The sequence below is a fragment of the Microcaecilia unicolor genome, chromosome 3 (genome assembly GCF_901765095.1).
Source record: "Microcaecilia unicolor chromosome 3, aMicUni1.1, whole genome shotgun sequence".
In the NCBI taxonomy this organism is placed as follows: domain Eukaryota; kingdom Metazoa; phylum Chordata; class Amphibia; order Gymnophiona; family Siphonopidae; genus Microcaecilia; species Microcaecilia unicolor.
This window is the reverse complement of record NC_044033.1, coordinates 381,086,031-381,107,508: the sequence shown is the minus strand read 5'-3', so window position 1 is coordinate 381,107,508 and position 21,478 is coordinate 381,086,031. Positions and strand designations below refer to the sequence as shown.

Genomic DNA, 21,478 nt, shown 5'->3' with positions numbered 1-21,478 from the left:
GCACAGTCTTCTCTCAGGCACTATAAGTGCTGCTTTGGTACCATTCCCAGTTGTGTGCCATGAATAAAATAGAGTACAGAGTACCCATACACCTTTTTCATTCTGTAGAGTGGCTCATCTGTCCATCATGACCTCTGATCACCTCAGATGATGTTTGATAGATTATAAATAATTAAGTCAGTGAAGAATCACAGGTGAAGTAAGCTTCCCAGTTAGTGTTTCAGGCAGTTGAGGTATATGAATGAAAACTATAAAAGGATCATGAGCAACACAAATAAAAAGCAGGAAATAGGTTCCCACATAAAACCATGAGCATAAGAACATAGATTTCAATGAATAATTCACCATACAATATAGATTACTTCCCTTATGACTTAATGATTAGTCAGTGCTGAGACACAAGGACCATTCGCAGGAAGCAGTGGGAAGAAGCAGCAAATGGACTGGTGGTGTTCACATTTTGACTGTAGCATGCAGGTTGCTAGAAGGCCTAAGGTAAGAGATACAAAACTCCTTTTGGGTTACTATTTTTCGCTCCCCAGAAGAGCTCAGCAAACTTAGTCCAACAATGAAAATGGTACGCCAGTGGTTCCCAAACCTGGTCCTGGAGGCACCCCAGCCAGTCAGGTTTTCAGGATATTCACAATGAAGATTCATGAGAGAGATTTGAATGCAGTGAAGGTAGTGCATGCAAATCTCTCTATGAATATTTGTTGCGGATATTCTGAAAACCTGACTGGCTGGGGTGCCTCCAGGACCAGGTTTGGGAACCACTGTGGTATGCTCTTCTTATGCCCACAACTACCCTTCTCAATAGTGCACACATTGTTAAAACCCCCTAGACCCAGATAGTTGTATCTGTCCATCCAACTCTGTAAATTAGCTAGGAAAGCTGGTGTAGACATTGAGGGGACTTTTTACTAAACTACGTTAAGCACTTTGGGCTAGATTCAATAAATGGTGCCCATAGTTAGGCTCCGAGATGACCAGTGCTAAGCTGTTATTCTGTAAAGGGTGCCCTGCGTACAGCATCCTTTACAGAATACTAGCTTAGTGCACATTTTGGACTAGATTCTATATTTGGTACCGAAAAAAATCAGTGCTGATGAAAAACACACTTAGGCATGTTCTATAAACTGTGCCCAAAGTTAGGTTCAGTTTACAGAATACACCTAAACCCATCCACGTGCCTAGAATTTAGGTGCAGGCAATTACACCAATGGAAACCTAGTTTAAATGCCCACGCCCAACTTTAGGTATGGTACGTGTTATTCTATAACACTGCATGTAAATTTTAGGACCACCCACAACCTGCCCATGCTCCTCCCATAGCCACACCCCGTTTTGGGATTTGTGCGGTATAAGTTACGCACACTACTGTCACGTCTGTGGCCGTGACCACTCTCAGCCTTACCTTCTTTCTGGGGGTCAGCAGCTCTGCTGGCTTCTGTCTGTGTTTGTGTTTGTCTTGTCTCTAGTCTCTGGGCTGATTGCTTCACTAGACCTCACCTGTGTGGGCTATGCCTCTCTAGGGAGCCAGCATCTAAGATGGCTGCCAGCGGCTCTGTGCCAGCTTCCAAGATGGCTCCTGCTTGTCTTTCCTGTGGGCTCACTTCCTATGTGTGTCAAGCCTCTCTTTGGGGTCAGTGTACTTCCTGCTTCTGTCCTGCTGCTGGTGACTCATCAGTGAGAGCCTTCATAAGGAAGTGCTGTGCTTGCAGTCAGGGCCTTTGCATAAGTGTTATGCTCTTAGGCCAGGTCAGGTTAGTAAGTGTCTGCTGCACTACTGCTTAGCCTCTCTCTGGGTTCCAGCCCAGTTTCTTTCTGTGTCTGTGTCTCTGTTGTCCTTCCGTGGGGGTTCTTCCCTGCCACTGTCTGTCTGTGGACTGCGGTTCCATCCTGGCTTACCCTGTGTTTGGGGTGAAGCCTCTGTTCCTGGCTTACCCTGTGTTTGGGGTGAAGCCTCTGCTCCAGGCTTACCCTGTGTTGGGGTGAAGCCTCTGTTCCTGGCTTACCCTGGGTTGGGGTGAATCCTTTGTCCGGGTTTGTTCTCTGTCTGTTTGTGAAGCCTCAGCCTTTGTGGGTTCCCCAGTCAGTGTGTGGAACGGCTGTGGCTTCAGACCCTTGGCCTGTTCTTCCTGGTTACTCTGTTTGCTGTGCTGCCTGCCCAAGACCCTTGGCCTGTTATTCCTGGTTTGCTCTCTTTACCCTGAACCCTGCCTTGCCTAGCCTGTGTGCCTTCCCTGCTTGTATATCCTGAGGGTGTATCCTGAATCCTGTATCTGTCTGGCTAGTGCGTTTTCCTGGGTGATTTCCTGTATCCTGTCTCCACCTAGCTAGAGGGTGTACCCTGTGGGTATTCCCGGATCCCCGTTCTGCCTAGTGTGTTGCTGCCCTAGTCCTTGCTCCTGCTAGCTTCTGTACACCTTGTGTTCCTTGGTCTGTCTTCTGGGTCTTGCTAGTGGCTGTGCAGCAGCACACTGTCTGAGTCTAGTTCCGTGCCCTGTCACCCTCGTGTATCCCAGACCCAGGGTGGGGCATCTGGATCTTCAGTTCCTGCCTTATCCTGCAAGTCCTGCCGGCCACCTGCACTTCGGAGCTCAACTCTGGAGGAACGGTGGCTAAGTGCAGGTGAAGCTGTTCCTGTTTCATCTGTTGTAGTTGCCTGCCTTGTACTACCTCCAGTCCAGAGTTCCAGTACTGCTCTTCGGTGTATCCAGTTCTGAGGTGGTCTTGCCTGCCGCTGCCGCTCCTCGGCAGTGGCCCAAGGGCTCACGAACTCCAGTCCTGCCTCGAGGACCTGACAGAATGCCAAGGCCCTCGAGAACGCAACAACTACTTTATAGAATATGCCTTGCGAGTAGTGTGTATAATTTCTAATTAGTGCCAATTAGTGTCAACAATTGCTTAACATCCAATTATCAGTGCTGATTGGCTCATTACTCAATTAAGTTACGCATGCAAATTGGCTATCAGTGCCGATTTGCGTGTGTAACTCTAGGTGCCATATATAGAATCTGGGGGTTTCCCCCAAATTTGGGTGCAAGTTCTTATGCTTGCCAAAGTTTGGTGTAAATGCTCGCACCCAACTGATGGCAGTTAGGTGAACAAATCCAAATATTCTATAACATCGTGCCTACATTCTGGGAATGCCCCTGACCCACACCTGAAGAACAAAGAATGATCTCCTATAGAGAAAAGTACAGTACAATGAAGTAGGGAAGGGACGTAGGTCAACCAAAAGAAAATAGGACTCCAAAGGTAGGTAGATAAAAAGTCTTTATTGCCAAAAGACAAGTAGAATGGACTTGACACGGTCCCGTGTTTCAGCAGCAGTATCCCTGCTTCAGGAGTCTAAGTATCTGTAGTACTGTCTCAAAATCTTTCCACAGAAAGGATATAATACAAAAAGCACTGCTGCAACAGTTAATCCTTATCAGAAAAATCGTCAAGGTATTGCTGCTAAAAACTCTTGACCCGCCCATGCCCCTCCTATGACCACGCCCCCTTTGGAGTTGCATGCTATGAAATTTAGGTGCACATGTTATAGAATACGGCGTAGAACAGATCCACATGTAACTCCTAATTACTGACAATTGCCTTTTAATGCCAATAATTGATTGGTAGTACCTGATTAATTAATTCGTTTCAGGCAGGGATCTGAGATCTGCACCCAAATTTGGGTGACCTATACAAAATCCGGGAGTTAATGCCCAGTTTACACTGTGTTAACTGCTGGCACAAAACCACACTAAGGGGCTTTATGGTATTTTAGCAGTTAACACGCAGTAAACCGGGCTTTAAGCATTTTTTGTGTCAGGGGCATGGCATGGATGGAGAGTGGGCATGGAAAGTGTTGGTCAGTTAATGTGCTGCACTTGCTGTGCACTATCTGCCTAATGTAAATACAAGACCACTTACCACCTCCTGAAAAGGAGGCACTAACAGTCAGATGATCAGAAGTCCTGTGCTGTTCTAAACAGCGCTTTAAAAATAGCACCGGAACAGCACGGGGCTATACTGCCCCTATGATCAGAGTTCATAGCATGCAAATATAGGCACGCTATTAGCTCTGATCATAGGGAAAAAGCATGGGAGGATTGTGCCTGAGCACACTCCCGCACTAGTTTGACAGGTCTGGGCTATCAAAAGTCCGGATCTGTCAAACGAGGAGATGGTAGTCTATGGGTTCTGACTGACTATGCAGAGGACTGTGTTATTCTGCAAGGTGTCTGGCCCAAGTGGAGTCAACACACAAAGAAAACTCATCTGCTTTATCATGTGCTGTTCCTTAGATGAAATGAGAATCTGAATATTTTTTCTATGGCAGGTTCTAAAGGGGATAGGTCCATTATTGGGGAATATAGAGTTTGTGACACAAAACTGGAGGATCAAGTTTATAGCAAGATTCTATCTAATCCTGTAGAGAATCCAGACTTCACTCCCGCATAGCTTCATTCAAATTCTTCTATTAGTTAGAATAGTAGTTTTATTGAGTATCTGAAACTGGATGGAAGTGGGAGGATTTCTGTATGCATAGAAGATCCTGGTATCATACATTGCTAATTTAAGAGTATGGGGGTGGGGAGTATATGATTCCTTGATAATAGATATGCTGTTCTTCCTAAACAAATGGGCTTCCATCAACACTATAGCACAGAGTACTCTTTATTGGCACTCACTGATTTCATCCATCTCACTCTTGACTCTGGTAGGGAAGTTCTTCTACTTTCACTTGATTTTTACATTGCTTTTGACTTGGTTGACCACACCATTCTTATTCAGCACTTAATCAATTTCAACATTACTGGCACAGCTCTCACATAGTTTCAATCCTACATTTCTGACAGGTTCACAAGTTGAATTTCAAGATTTTACTTCTACTTCCCACTCTTTTTTTGTGTGTACCTCAGGGCTCCAATTTGGGACTCATCCTCTTTAACATCTATCTCACATTATTGGAATTTCTCATTCAATCTTTGATCTATGCAGATGACATCCAAATTTTCTCCTTGATGGATTCCGCTCTGATCTTTATGAATATCTTTCAAGCAAGCTTGATATCATAGCCAACTGGTTTACACACAACCATCTCCAAATCAACCCAACTAAAACCACAACTGTACTATTTCCCCCCAGTGCTTCACCTGCTCTTTCCAGGTTGCCTGAAATATGTGGAAACCCTGTTCCATTTCAAGACACTATCAAACTGTTAGGAATCACCTTTGATAATAATAAACTAAACTTCAATGTTCATGTCTCAAACTTTGTGAAGAAATGTTTTTCACCCTGCAACAGATACACTCGATCCATTCACAGCCTTAAGATTACTAGTTCATTCCTTGATCCTCTCTAAACTGGACTCCTGTAATTTCCTATTATCAGATCTCACAACATGTCAAAGGCACCGGTTGCAACTGATCCAAAATGCCACCGTTAAACTCATCTTAGGCAAAAAAAAATTTAATCATGCAACTCCCTAGCTCTACAATGAACATTGGCGTACTGGTATCATATCAAATTCCCTTCAAAATTCTCACAATAGCACATCAAATCATTCACACAGGTGTTTCCTCTTTCCTCAGTAATACACTTATACCTTACACACCATCCCACACCCTCCGTTCAGCCCACCAGAATCTCTTAGTAATTCCTTCATATTGTATAGTCAAATTTGAATCTAATCAAAATTCATGTTTTAAAGTAATAACCCCATTTCTTTGGAATCAACTCCTCTTGGACATTAGACTTGAGCCTACACATAAGGCCTTTAAACAAAAACTTAAAACTTAACAAAGCATTTCCCCCAAATTGAAAGACAAGCACTACTGTTCATAGTTTGATATGTTCTTGTCTCTACTTCCAACCCCATCCTCCCTTCTGTTTTTGTGTCTGCACTTTTTATCAACCCTTCTCCTTGACCCCTTATCCCTTCACACCATTTAAACATTGAGCCATGTAACCTAGGTCTCCTAATGTATCCTCTCCCTACTCATTCCCTTTCTAGTTACTCTCTATGAGTTTTATATTTTAACTTTGTAAACCACTTAGATACATACTAATGATTGGCAGTACATCAAATAAAATTGACCATGATCATAGACATGTGATGGTAGGCATGATGTGTGGAAATGTCACTTTGGCTTGCCTTACCAATACATAGCTTGCCCCCATATTGCCAACCAAAATACTTCTGACTACAGATGGCACTGCATGGGGTCCGAAGGTGAGGTGGCAAGACTGATAGGAGCAAGAAGAGACCCAACTGCTGCCTGGGAGAAACCCAGCTGCAGGAGAAGGAAGAGGGAGCAATCCAGCCACCAGGAGGAAGGTTCTCCCCCAATTTAGCGCACTGAAGAGGGCTGACAAGAGTTTCACTTTGAGGCAAAGAAGGAGAACTGCAGAGCAGCAATAGTAAGAAAAATAAAAACAGATTTAAGCTAAACTTGTGGTGCTGAAAAAACAAGTGGAGATGAACAGGAGCAGACACAAGAGATCAAAGGAGCTCCACATATATGGAAGAAAGCATAAGATGAGGAGCAGCTCCAAAGAAGATATAGGGCACAGACTTTCAACCTGTTTTTGTCTTATGGCACACTTACATGATGCTAAAATTGTCAAGGAACACCCTCACACATAGTCCAGCATTTTACCTTCTACTTCCCCACCCCTACACACTGTCAGCATTATACCTTCTCCCCCTCTACACACACACACTCCCACACCACACATGGTTCAGCATTTTACCTTCTTCCCTCCCGCTCTCACACAAATAGTCTAGCACAGGGCCGGTCTTAGCAACTGTTTAGTAATGTATTAATACACATTATCCCCTGGATTCTATATACAGTGGGGGAAATAAGTATTTGATCCCTTGCTGATTTTGTAAGTTTGCCCACTGACAAAGACATGAGCAGCCCATAATTGAAGGGTAGGTTATTGGTAACAGTGAGAGATAGCACATCACAAATTAAATCCGGAAAATCACATTGTGGAAAGTATATGAATTTATTTGCATTCTGCAGAGGGAAATAAGTATTTGATCCCCCACCAACCAGTAAGAGATCTGGCCCCTACAGACCAGGTAGATGCTCCAAATCAACTCGTTACCTGCATGACAGACAGCTGTCGGCAATGGTCACCTGTATGAAAGACACCTGTCCACAGACTCAGTGAATCAGTCAGACTCTAACCTCTACAAAATGGCCAAGAGCAAGGAGCTGTCTAAGGATGTCAGGGACAAGATCATACACCTGCACAAGGCTGGAATGGGCTACAAAACCATCAGTAAGACGCTGGGCGAGAAGGAGACAACTGTTGGTGCCATAGTAAGAAAATGGAAGAAGTACAAAATGACTGTCAATCGACAAAGATCTGGGGCTCCACGCAAAATCTCACCTCGTGGGGTATCCTTGATCATGAGGAAGGTTAGAAATCAGCCTACAACTACAAGGGGGGAACTTGTCAATGATCTCAAGGCAGCTGGGACCACTGTCACCACGAAAACCATTGGTAACACATTACGACATAACGGATTGCAATCCTGCAGTGCCCGCAAGGTCCCCCTGCTCCGGAAGGCACATGTGACGGCCTGTCTGAAGTTTGCCAGTGAACACCTGGATGATGCCGAGAGTGATTGGGAGAAGGTGCTGTGGTCAGATGAGACAAAAATTGAGCTCTTTGGCATGAACTCAACTCGCCGTGTTTGGAGGAAGAGAAATGCTGCCTATGACCCAAAGAACACCGTCCCCACTGTCAAGCATGAAGGTGGAAATGTTATGTTTTGGGGGTGTTTCTCTGCTAAGGGCACAGGACTACTTCACCGCATCAATGGGAGAATGGATGGGGCCATGTACCGTACAATTCTGAGTGACAACCTCCTTCCCTCCGCCAGGGCCTTAAAAATGGGTCGTGGCTGGGTCTTCCAGCACGACAATGACCCAAAACATACAGCCAAGGCAACAAAGGAGTGGCTCAGGAAGAAGCACATTAGGGTCATGGAGTGGCCTAGCCAGTCACCAGACCTTAATCCCATTGAAAACTTATGGAGGGAGCTGAAGCTGCGAGTTGCCAAGCGACAGCCCAGAACTCTTAATGATTTAGAGATGATCTGCAAAGAGGAGTGGACCAAAATTCCTCCTGACATGTGTGCAAACCTCATCATCAACTACAGAAGACGTCTGACCGCTGTGCTTGCCAACAAGGGTTTTGCCACCAAGTATTAGGTCTTGTTTGCCAGAGGGATTAAATACTTATTTCCCTCTGCAGAATGCAAATAAATTCATATACTTTCCACAATGTGATTTTCCGGATTTAATTTGTGATGTGCTATCTCTCACTGTTACCAATAACCTACCCTTCAATTATGGGCTGCTCATGTCTTTATCAGTGGGCAAACTTACAAAATCAGCAAGGGATCAAATACTTATTTCCCCCACTGTAGGTCACCCAAATTTGTGTGCCTACAGCAGCTGAACGTGCAAATTAATTATTTAAAAAGGCATTAACAATCAATAAGTGGAATTCATTGGCAATTTGGCTTTGTGTGCACCTAAATTTCATAGCGTGTAACTCAAAAGTGGGGTAGCTATGGGATTAGTATGGGCAGATCAGTGGGTATCCCAGAGGTTAGGCACGATATTATAGAATAATGTCATATCTGCGCCTAAGTTAGGCACCAACATTACACCAGGTTGTAGCAGACATAAATCCAGGGTCCAGCATTAGTTGCAAGATCTGTGCTAAGCTAGTATTCTGTAAATGGTGAGTGCCAGAAAACATGGGCCATGCTGGTCTTTATCTGCTGTCATTTACTATGTTAACATGTTCAGTCATTAATATTTTGGTGTATATATTTACTTATGTAGAGAGCTCTGGTGGCTCTACCACTTTATAGGTGACTTTTATGCTACCCAATACTTTCCAGAACTGGGCAGGTTATCCTTACCAGTGAGGTGATGGAGATATTAAAATGGAAAGAAACCTGACTGTGATGCATACTCAGCTCAGAGACAGTTTCTTGTCTTTGCTTAACTAAGCCACTTTACCACAGTGTCTACCTGACTTTGGCTGGTGAAATCAAAATACCACTATATAGTGAATACAGTCAGGAACAGAAGGAAGGCTACTCGTCCTCCTCCTCCTTATCTTTTCTATAGCGCTTTTAGGTGTACGAAGCACTGTACACTAAACACATAAGAGACAGTCCCTGCTTGGCAGAGCTTACAATCTAATCTAATCAAGTGTCAGCCCAGTTCTCGGACCAGGTTCTGTTGGCAGCCGGACAACCCCGGGTTTCACCGTCACTGACTGCCGTTCCCCAGAGGTTGAGCCCCTAGGTGCAGGTGACCTGCAGGACTTACGAGACGGAGCTGGAAGCGGGGTGGTGAACGTATCAGCCAGGCAGGCAGCAGGTCAAGAGAGTAATCCAGGTACAGGCAAAGTCAGTAGGCAGGCAAGAGAGTAATCCAGGCACAGGTAAAAATAGGCAGGCAGCAGGTTGAGAGAGTAATCCAGGCACAAGCAAAGTCAGTAGGCAGGCAGCAGGCAAGAGAGTAATCCAGGTACAGGCAAAGTCAGCAACGAGGGACAAAGTAGAGAAGAAGCAAACTACTCAGCAAGTAACACCTACCAAAGTAGAAGCTGAAGCACGAAGTCGAGGAAGAGCTCAGCTGATAAAGTGCTGGTGTCTGACATCAGCAGGGACCGGCAGGGAGAAGGAGCACAGCCATAGGACAAGAGCAGGGGAAGGAGGAACCAGAAAACCAATAGGAGAGAAACAAGGGAAGCCAGGCAGAGAGAGAACAGACCCAGATGCATGGAAGCAAAGCAATCAAGGAGCCTGCAGCCAGAGAAGAACTACACACACACATGGCTCAGGGCTGTGTCAGTCACGTGTGCGTGTCGACGGGACCCCATGCAGCCCAAGGATTCCGTTTGTGTTGAGGTAGGGGACATGACATTAAGACAAATAAACAGGACAAATAAGGGATAAAGAAATTACTTAAGGTGGGAATGATTAAAACAGACAAGGGTACTGAACAAGTGAATCAGAGTTAGGACTTAAGCAACCTCAAAATGTGGGCTTTTAGCCTAGATTTGAATACTGCCAGAGATGGAGCTTGATGTACTGACTCAGGAAGTCTATTCCAGGCGCATGGTGCAGCAAGACAAAAGGAACAGAGTCTGGAGCTGGCAGTGAAGGAGAAGGGTACAGATTAGAGATTTACCCAATGAATGGAGTTCCCAGGGAGGAGTGTAGGGAGAGCTAAGAGCATTAAGGGATACTGCTAATCCTGGAAGTGAAAAAGAAGATTCAGAGAGTGTGGGCAGGATGCAAAGTTATACTCGTAACTTATGGAACATTATAAATTATGGGGTCAATATTCAGTCATCAGTGGTGAGCATTTTGCACACTGCCAATGGTGTTATTCCTTGATATTCAAAGCCTGGACATGTGCGGGCTTTGACTTTGAATATCTGGTTATTTGTAAGCTGGCTAACACATAGCCACTTAAGTCAATATCCATCACTTAAACGGTCATGGGTTATCGCATAAAAGTAGGACAGACTTTTATGTAGTCCCATTTATGAGCTAACAGGGGCTGCTTAAGTGAATGCCCCCAAGATAGCTGGCACTGTGTTTGGTGCTAAGCCCCAAACCAAGCGATTTAACCGGTCAGCAGCTGGATAAATCATTTTGAATATCGGATAGTATGTGCCAATCACCAGAACTTTGGTGTATACATTTACACCAGCCCTATCACTGGTGTAAGTGCTCTCATCTAACTTATATGTGTTTATATCAGAAACAGTTACAGTTAGGCCACTTAGAGCCCGCTAACACCACATTAAATAGTTCACAGCAGGTTACAGTAAGACACTAGGACACAATTCGCCTAGGATGTCACAGTACAGAAACAGTTATAAATTGTCTTATTTTAAAAGAAGAGAAAAAAATTTGGAATCTATATGGTTATTTAATAATCACAGATCTGTTAAACAGTAAAGTCTTTAGACTCTTTTTAAACAATCCATAACTAAGTAAAAATCTTAAATTAGGTGGTAAAAATTCCCAAAATTTGGCAACTGATATGCAAATAGATCTGAAAAAGTTTTCTTAGAAATAATACCCCGGGGACTTGGGTAATCAAATGAAAACAGGTTACAAGTATTTTACAATCATTCTGCTAATGAATAATCCACATGGGAAATCATATATAATGGTACTATGCCCTGTATTATCATCCACAAAAAAATATCCTAATTTAAAAGTAATCCTGGCCTCGACATTAAGCCAGTGATGCTTGACAAAATAATCCGTTATTTTGTCTGATTTCTTAAGCGAAAAGATCAGACAAACGGCAACATTCTGAATAGTTTGGACCATTTTTAGCAGATATTTCAGCAACCCCAAGTAAATGATGTTACAATAATCCAGCTTGCTGAGTATCAAAGACTGTACTACAAGTCTGAATAGCTCTTCTAATAGATATTTGTGGATAGCACGTAGCCTTCTCATAGTATAGAAATAGCTTCTAATTAATGAATTTATCTGTGGTTCCATAGATAATTTATTGACCAATGTAATACTTAAGATTTTAATAGATTGATCCAAAGTAAAATGATCCCAATCTATAATCAGACCTGATGCCATTTCCTGATTTTGTTTTGTACCCAACAATAGAAACTTAGTTTTAATCTCTGTTCAGTTGCTATGCTAGTATTGAATAAAGAAAATTAGGTGCCTACTGTCCATTATAGGTTTCTATCAGGTGCCCTCTGGGCACTTACATATAGGCACCAAGTTATAGGATTACCTCAATGTACTTCCAAATTTAAGGACATCTAGGATAGTGTGGTTCAAGATAAAATGGTTGCCAACAGGAAGCTTGGACATCTGGACAACTATACAAGGCTATTACACTTGAGTTTGCTGAATTTTCTGTTTATGTTGACATCTACACTTAACATGTTTTCTAAAAGAGGTCTTAAATATCTGGAGACTGCTTACTCTCCCTTGTACAAAGTGTATCATCTTCCCATATGGGAGAAGGGCAAATTGACAGACAACAGGAGGTCTTGATGGGTTGTTTTTGTTACATTTGTACCCTGTGCTTTCCCACTCATGGCAGGCTCAATGCGGCTTACATATACAGGTACTTATTTGTACCTGGGGCAATGGAGGGTTAAGTGACTTGCTCAGAGTCACAAGGAGCTGCCTGTGCCTGAAGTGGGAATTGAACTCAGTTCCTCAGGACCAAAATCCACCACCGTAACCACTAGGCCACTCCTCCACTGTTTCATCAGAGAGCCTGGACTTGATGGGGATTTTGAAGAGTTCAAAAGAGGAAATAACCAAGAGAACTACCCTGCTAGTTTCTATCATTTTGTGCAGGATAAGGAAGCTATTATGTGTCTATATTTTAGATCTTAAGATGTTTCCTTTCTGGAGGAAAAGAATTCAGATATTTCCTGACATTTGTACAGTAGGTGGACTCGGAAGAAGGGAAAACAGTTCCTGGCTATGCGCCGGGAGCAGTGGCGTTCCTAGGGGGGCTGACACCCGGGGCGGATCGCCAATGCGCCCCGCCCCCCCAGGTGCAGCACCCCCCCGGAACAGCGCGATGCCCCCCCGGTGCACACCACTGGGGGGGGGGGTGCCGCGCGCCTGCCGGCTCTTCGTTTTCATGCTCCCTCTGCCCCGGAACAGGAAGTAACCTGTTCCGGGGCAAAGGGAGCATGAAAACAAAGAGCCGACAGGCGCGTGGCACCCCCCCAGAGGCGTGCACCCGGGGCGGACCGCCCCCACCGCCCCCCCCCCCTTGGTATGCCACTAGCCAGGAGGTGATCTCTCTTGGTGGAAGATTTGTTCTAAGATTTCCCTGTAAATGTATGATTTGTACTGAAAATTAGACTTTTAGGTTCTTTGAATTCTTTCAGCTAAAGTGTTTTCTAGATGGGAGAAGCATAGTGACACTCTCTATAAGCCAGTAGTCCAGTCAATTATTCTATTTAGGGGGAGGGTTTTACTTGGACCTGTGAAGGGCAATTCTATAATCTGGCCAATCGCATTTATGCACCAATTGAGTATGTAATCATCTACCGGCTAATATTCAAAGAGAGTTAGCCAAATGGGAATGGCCACCAACTTGTTCGTGGCTATCCAGTCATTTTCAGTTGCACTTAACTGGTTAACGCCAAACATCAAGTCAGATACGTTGGGGGCATTCCGGGGGCAGAGTCCAGTTGCGTCCTAATATTCAGATGTATCCGGCGAGGTTTAGCAGTTAAATAAAACCAAATAATTTGCTGTCCTATCTTTATCCACCAACCCATGATTGGTTAAGTCTGATATTAACTTAATAGGTCATTATCTTGCCGGCTTTAAAAAATAAAACAAACAGGTATTTAATGACAAAGCTCAGACAGGGCCTGGCATTGAATTTCTGGTTTTAGTGCAGGTGGGGGACAAACAACCGCTTTCCACCGCCGGCTGAATATTGGGAGCTAAAAAATTAGGCATTACGTGGGTACATGTGCACTTACTCCTATAAGTGCTGGCAGGGTACCTGGGTGCTATTTTACAAATACCGGCTTGTGTTACATAGGGAGGTCTTTTACTAAAACTTAGCTTGAGTTATCTGCAGCAGGGCCCATAGGAATAAAATGGGCCCTGCTGCAGATAACTCGAGCTAAGCTTTAGTAAAAGCCCCCCATAGTGTGTATTTGCAAGAGTGAGGGATGCATACGCAGAGGTAGAGCAAGCATGAGACATGGGTAGGGCTCGCATTTACACGCATTACTTACAGATGAGCACTCAGGTTTTGAGACAGAATAGGTTCCTACCCACATTCTCAAGGGGCCTAAAAGGAGGTGTCCAGTTGCAGAATTGGTCCCATAGTGTTGGCTCTCGCCTTTCCTTTATTCTAGTGGGATAACTTTCATAATTATCCACTGTTTTTGTTTTTGGTGTTTATTTCTAGATTTCCCTTGCAAATGTAATATTTTTCTTGATGGTATCTTTGAGATATTACATGTGAAAGCAAATAGAAAGAAAGAGAATTACCACTGAATCTTTGCCATGGGTTGAATTGCAACACTGTCATCTTATGCCCAGTGGCACTGCAGAGCTGCTTATGCTTCATTCCATAATGAAAGCAGACACAGACTCGTCCTTTGCTCAGCCTGAATGGGACTGGGAAATGAGCAGAAATTCATCCCACAGCCCTCTGTGCCTGACTCCAGGGAGCTCTGGTTGGCTCATATTGATTTCACTTTATCAATGAGTGCAGCAAGACAAGTTAACACATTTCTCAAACAGCTCTCCTCCTCCTTCCCTTACTCCCTCCCCTCTGAGAGCAGTGATTAACCCTCCCTACCCCATGCCTGGATACATTTCACATTATTTATTTATTAGCATGAATCATTATCAGCCTAGGACGCTCTCAGAACAATCATTAAACTTCTAGCTACGACAGTAGGAATGATCTCAGTCCTTAAAATATCCATCCAGTCATTCCCCTGCCTCCACACCATCTGTCCATTGAGTCCAACCTTCCCCAGCAAATTGGCACCAGCTCTGGTCCCTCTGTGCTAATATTTTGGTCTCTTTCCTAGATTTTTGCCCTATTTTTCATCACCTGATGTAGCAGATTGACTTCTAAACATATTACACTCAATTGACCTGTTCCTTTCTGAGCCATAGCTCTAATTCTATATATGGCTCTCATAATTGTGCACGCAGATATGGCTGCGTACCAAATTTCTGCAAGCAATTTAATTGATTAATGAGCTAATTAGCACCGATAATTGGGTGCTAATAATTATCAGTGTTAATTGGCATTAATTAAAATTTGCATGCACATCTTTAGGCGCCAGGATCAGCGCATAAATTTTATGCGTGGATCCGTAAAGGAGGCGTGGCCATGGGAGGGGCATGGGCAGATCAGGGGCGTTCCTGGAATTTACACACAGTTTTTTTTTAGTATAAAGGAGATCTATTTATTTTATTTAAAACATTTCTAACTCGCTTATACCCTAAGCGGGTCCCATTAAAACATACATAATAAAAAATAAATCATCTACCATTGAAACAGATAACATCAAATGCTGCCAGTATGACCCTTCCATCAATGCATTGTCCATAGGAAAAAAAAACTGAATATCATCTGTGTACAAACAATACTCCACACCTAATGATTTGAAAACCTCACACAGAGGGGTATAATAGATATTTAACAAAAGGCATGTGAACTTACACCAGGTTTTACTAGGTATAAATTTTGAATGCAGATCCTGGCACCAAATCTATAAATGGTGCCAAATCCAAGCGCCATTTACAGAATAGCGCTTAACGCTAATTTTAATCGACAGCCAAATTTGTCGCCATTTATAGAATTGAGTCCCATAGGACAGCAAACAACAAATAGCAGACAACATATAGAAAGAATAAGATAGCAAACAATTAAACATAGCAATCACTGCAGGCATTGGTCCACCAACTGGACAGTCTGTAGCCGAAATATACGAGGGGAAATAGGCCCAGGGGCCAAAGTTAAGACCATAGGCTTGCTGAAAAAAGGTAGGTTGAAAGAACCTTCTTAAATTCATTATGAGAACGCACCTTACGCAAATCTGGTGGAACTGCATTCCATTGGACAGGCCTCACTAAGGAAAACGGTGCCTTTCGAAATGTGGTTAATAGAAGTTCCCAAAACGAGGGCACCACTAGGAGGAGCTGATCTGCCCAACGAAGTGTTCATGTAGGGCAGTAAGGTGAAAGATATGCAGCCATAATAGTAGGCTGGCCAGTTTGCAGGGTCTTATGAATCAGAGTTAATAATTTGAAGTGCAGACGAGTAGCTATAGGCAACCAGCGTTCCTGGCAAAGAAGAGGAAGGTAGCCTGGCTAACACCCACGGTCTGACAGTCAAGGTAGGTACAGTCTATCATACAATCAACCTTCAGAACCCTGGACAAGATAATGCTCCAACCCTATATTTCTATAACTGGGCACACACATTTATGTTCATCTTATGTAAATGTACAGAATACCAGCATTTTCATGGGTAAATGTACACTTAGCTGCAAAAGTGCCAGCAGGGTGCCTAAGTACTATTCTGTAAAGCTACTTGTAAGTGACGTGGAGGGGCATTTTCGATATGATGTCTAAGTTTGATTTTACACGTTTTGCACATAACGTCCAAAATCCAAATAGGAAAGAAAATCATTTTCGAAAAAGAAAAACATCTTTCTTTTTTTTTTTTTTTCAGAAAATACTGTATCGAACAAGGTTTTGTGCTTTGGACATTTTTTTTTTGGTCCATTTATAAAAACCACAAAAAAACCAGAATAACTGCAAAATGTGGAGATTCATGCCATTGGGATGTAGGAGGAGCCAGCATTTTTAGTAGACTGGTCTCCCATCCCAAGAGAGCAATGGGACACCCTAGAGGACACTTCTGTGCACTTCATGAAAATGCTCCCAGGTACACATCTCACCTTTGCTCCCTTATCTTGTCCCCTGAGCCCTCCAAAACCCATCCAAAACACCCTGTCCCCCACTACAATAGCCCTTATGAGTGAAGGGGGCACTGTTATGCTCCTCACCTCTTCAGGGAGCGCTCCTGCGGGGCGGAACGACAGCCATATTGGCGGGACCAGCACTCTGAGTGTTGCCGAGATCATTTCGCGCGGAGCGCCGGCCATCTTGGCAGGGCTGGCACTCCGGGAATTGCCCCGACCTGCTCCAGTTGGGGACGGGGCAACTATTAGCGTTAGTACTGTTGTATGGTCAAAAATATTCAGGAAAGGTTTATAATAGGATTAATGAAGGTCCTTTTATATTTTATTTCTTTTTTAAAATTGTTTATGAGTTCAACACGTTGTGTTATTAACTTTATGTCACAGTTTTTTTATGGATTTTATTGTAACCCATTTAGAATAATAGGTGAGATATAAAACCGAGCATGCCCAGGGGAGGATTGGTACGGCAGCAGTGGCCCATGGAAAGTGCCGCCGATGGCCAGGCTGTCAGTGGAGGACCTTTCCAGCTTGTGGCTTGGGGTTCCCCACCAGGCACAGCAGATGGTGCTACAATTTGGGGGGGGGGAAGTCCAGGCCCCTCCAGTGGGTATGCCACTGTGGTAAGTGTGAAGCCTGTGCAGTAGCTGTTGGGGGCATTCCCTGCATTTTTCCATAGAGGTGCAGTACGTCCACTGGTAGTTTCCGTGAATGCACTTAATGACTCCTATTTAGGATTCAGTAACTGCATCCGTGCTATCTTCACCAGTGACAGTTAGCATGCGGGAAGTGACCACATGCTAATTCCAATGCACTGTCCATGCCTATTTCTTACATATAATTCTCCCATTTCCCAATCTACATGGTGTCCGGAAAAAAACGGGACCCCTTACATAGTTTCAAAATACTTTACAATTGTTTAAACATTTAGTATGATTTTTGAAAATACATTAGTGCAATGCAATAGTTCCCAAACTTGATCCCGGAGGCACCCCAGCAAGTCAGGTTTTCAGGATATTCACAATGACTATTAATGACAGAGATTTGCATGCACTGCCTCCACTGCATGCACATCTCTCTCAAGAATATTCATTGTGGGTATCGTGAAAACCTGACTGGCTGGGATGTCTCCAGGACCAGGTTTGGAAACCACCGGTATAATGGGGGGGGGGGGGGGGGTTCTTAATTAGTTCATAATTTCTGTTGAACGTGTCCTCTTTCAACTCTGACACATTCACAAAGTCTTTGACGCCACCCAGCTGTTGGCTCAATGAATTCTGGGGTTTCATTAATTAGAGCTTAACTGTTTTGCTAGCTGGATGTGCTGAAGCTCCATCCTGTTGAAAAATAAAGTACTCAGAAATGTCTCGAATTTCAGGCAGACATTTCTGCTGCAGTAGGACTTTTTGGGTTATTTGGAAATGGGGGTCCCTTTTTTCTCCAGGCACCGTGTATAACAAGCTATGCAGTTAGGGTGGGAATTCATGTGTGCTAATTCACATGCCAATGGTCTGCACACTGTAGTAAAAGGACTGCATAGATTCCCCAAATAACTTATCCACACATTGATTTTATGTGGAGACGAGCGACTTGGCAGTGAACCTCTCTCTGCTTCTCTAAATCTGCAATTGGTGCAGCAATACTGTATGTTAAAAGACCCTTGGAGAGGTCAGCTTGGTTCCTTATCACATATGTAGGATTTTCTTTCCTGCTTCTATTTAGTGAGTCAGTCAGTCAGGCAATAAATGTATCACAAAGAGAGTCCAGAATGAAGGTAAGATGAAACAAAGAAGGTACATGACCAAAGGACTATATAGAACCTTTGTCAACTCTCTGAGACATACAACATTGCTTTAATGTGGGTGAATTGTTGTTTTCTAGATACATTTATGACCTACCACTCTGAAATTTGAAGCATTAACTTCTACTGCAATAATTAAAAACAGAGGCATTCACCATTATCATCTTGTGCAATGTGCATTTTGCTTGTTTTGTGTTCCTGCCTCTTGGATAGTGAGCTTTATATAAGACTGTATCTTATGAAAAATTGAAATGTGCTATAGATCACTCAAAACCTCCAGTTAACCACCACTGTGTTAATTTTCCTGTGTGCTGAGAGGACCCCTAAGTGAATACCTATTGTACATTCCATGTGATACTGGGTAGAATATATACAAAACAGAATAGCAAAAGCAGGATTTCATGGAACTCTTCAAGTTTCCAGCATCTTTAGCGTCTTCATTTCTCATTTCACTTGGTTCTCTAGCACATTCAGTACTTCAGCTTTCATATACTATATCAGAAGAAAACAAGAATAGCCACACTGAGGCAGACTGATAGTCCATCTAGCTCACTATCCTGCTTCAAACAGTGGCTAATCCAGGTCACAAGTGCCTGACTGAATATCAAATAGTAGCAACGTTCTATATTACCATTCCCAGGGCAAGCAGTGGCTTCCCCCATGTTTAGCTCAATAGCAGACTATGAATTTTTGCTCCAGAAATTTGCCCAAGCCTTTTTTCAAACCCAGAAGCTCTAACCTCTGCTACCACATCTCCTGGTAACGAGTTCTAGAGCTTAACTATTCACTGAGTGAAAAAATATTTCCTCTTATTCATTTTATAAATATTACCATATAGATTCATTGAGTTCCCCCTAGTCTGTTTATTCTTTCAAAAAAATACTAAATCGATTCACTTTTACCCATTCTACACCACGCAGGATTTTGTAGACCTCAATCATATCACCCATCAGCCATCACTTTTCCAAGATGAAGAGCCCTAACTTCTTTAGCTTTTCTCAAATGAGAAGAGTTCCATCCCCTTAATCATTTTGGCCACCTTCCTTTGAACCTTTTCTAATTCTGCTATATCTTCATTCAGATATGGAGGGGCATAATCGAACGGTACCGGCCATCTACATGGCTGGCCATCTTCGGGGCCGGCTCCGCAAAGGGGCGGTACCAACCGTATTATTGAAAAAGATGGCCGGCCATCTTTTCTTTCGATAATACGGTTGGGGCCGGCTAAATCTCAACATTTAGGTCAAATGTTGAGAGATGGCCGATGGCCAGCTTCAAAAAAGAAGAAAAAAAATCCAAGTGCTTGTGGGATTTGAACTGGCTACCTCTGGATTACCAGACTGGTATTCTAACCACTTGGCCACAGCTCCACTTACTTGGATGTCCCTCCCTTTTGATTATACCCCTTCTGGTCTCTCTCAGCCACTCATAGACAGGGGTCTCTCTCAGCCACTCACAGACAGCTAAATGCACTGTGATTGGCTGAGAGAGACCTGAAGGGGCATAATCAAAAGGGAGGGACATCCCAGTAAGTGGAGCTGTGGCCAAGTGGTTAGAGTACTGGTCTTGTAATCCAGAGGTGGGCGGGTCAAATCCCACTGGTACTACTGAAAAAGCTGGACAAAAATAGTTTTGATTTAGGATCTCCCTGATGAGCACTTGGATTTTTTTTGGGTGGGAGGGGATTGGTGACCAGTGGGGGAGTAAGGGGAGGTCATCCCCGATTCCCTCGGATGGTCATTTGGTCAGTTGGGGCTCCTTTTTGAAGTTTGGTCGTGAAAAAAAAGGGACCAAGTAAAGCCGGCGAAATGCTTGTCAAGCCTGGCTTTTTTTCCCATTATCGGGCGAAGCCAGCCATCTCATGAGCATGCCCCCGTCCCGCCTTCACTACCCTACCGACACGCCCCCTTGAAATTTCACCGGCTCAGCGACGGAAAGCAATTGAAGCCGGCCAAAATCGGCTTTCGATTATACCGATCTGGCCGGTTTCAGGAGATCGCCATCTTCCGATTTGTGTCGGAAGATGGCCGGCGATCACCTTCGAAAATGAGCCTGATGGTGACCAGAATTGCACACAATATGCAAGATGAGGTCTCACCATGGAGCAATACAGAGGCATTTTATTATTTTCTATCCCTTTCCTAATAATTCTGTTTGCTTTCTTGGCTGCTGCTGAACTCTGGGCAGATGTTTTCAGCATATTGTCCCCGAAGACACCTAGATCTTTTTCTTGGGTGCTGACTCCTAAGGTGAACCCTAACATCAGGTAACTATGATTCAGATTACTTTTCCCAATGTGCATCACATATCTAATTCAGCAATTCTCTGCAAATTGTAGTCAACAAAAAACAAGAGATCTATTTTGCAGGTGACAGAAAGGGTTGGAACTTTGAACTCTGGTATGGTTTCTATGACCTCCTAAAAATACCACTGTTCACTACCCTAGTGCTCTATAAGAGCATTTCTATAAGTTGGTGCCCAGCATTAGGGGCCAAATACACATGTGAGTTGTAGAATACTAGAGCTTGCATGCGTCATTGGTGCAATTAAGTTGTATTTATGTAAATACTAGAGACTATTCTATCAAATATGCACCAAAATCGCTTGACGCATAACTGTGAGGGGGCATGCATGTTGTGTGCATTGCATAGTTACATAGGCATGCCAACTTACACCTGCCATTGACCTGTCATAAATGGGCATGTCTACATTTTCATGTGCCAATTCGGCTTTACACTAGTATTCTATAACAGCTTAGGCACGCCTGAAGCCATTATAGAATAGGTTCTATGTCCATTCTGTTGTGCTGCCAAGTTATAGAATTGCCCTGTAGGTCTCCATGGCTGACATGGTTACCTACTTGCCTTGGAGCAGGGGTCACTCTTCCACATGGTAGAAGCTCATGTAGTGTCACCATGTCCTTCAGATAATTCCAGCATACCTGGGTACTGCAGTGGGATGTCAATTTTCGGACCAATGACGTAATGGCCCTCCTCCAGGCTGTGGGCAGTCACTGTTGTCCACTGTCGGCAAGAATGAATAAGGATGACGTCCTGGTCGCTCACTCCTTCCACGCACTCTCCTGCAGCAGAGATGAAACCATACAGCTGAGTATAGCACTGTCCTCCAGACCAAAGTATTAACAGTAGATCT

At 43.7% G+C, this 21,478-nt stretch overlaps 1 protein-coding gene across 1 annotated transcript in view; it reads right to left on the bottom strand.

The window, feature by feature from the left end:
• LOC115465140 (GRB2-associated and regulator of MAPK protein 2-like) overlaps positions 1 to 21,478 on the bottom strand; it is a 264,342-nt gene that overhangs the window by 153,259 nt on the left and 89,605 nt on the right. Inside the window, exon 2 of the mRNA XM_030195541.1 lies at positions 21,267 to 21,407. Within this exon, the coding sequence (XP_030051401.1) occupies positions 21,267 to 21,407 (141 nt within the window). The remainder of the gene's footprint in view (positions 1 to 21,266; positions 21,408 to 21,478) is intronic.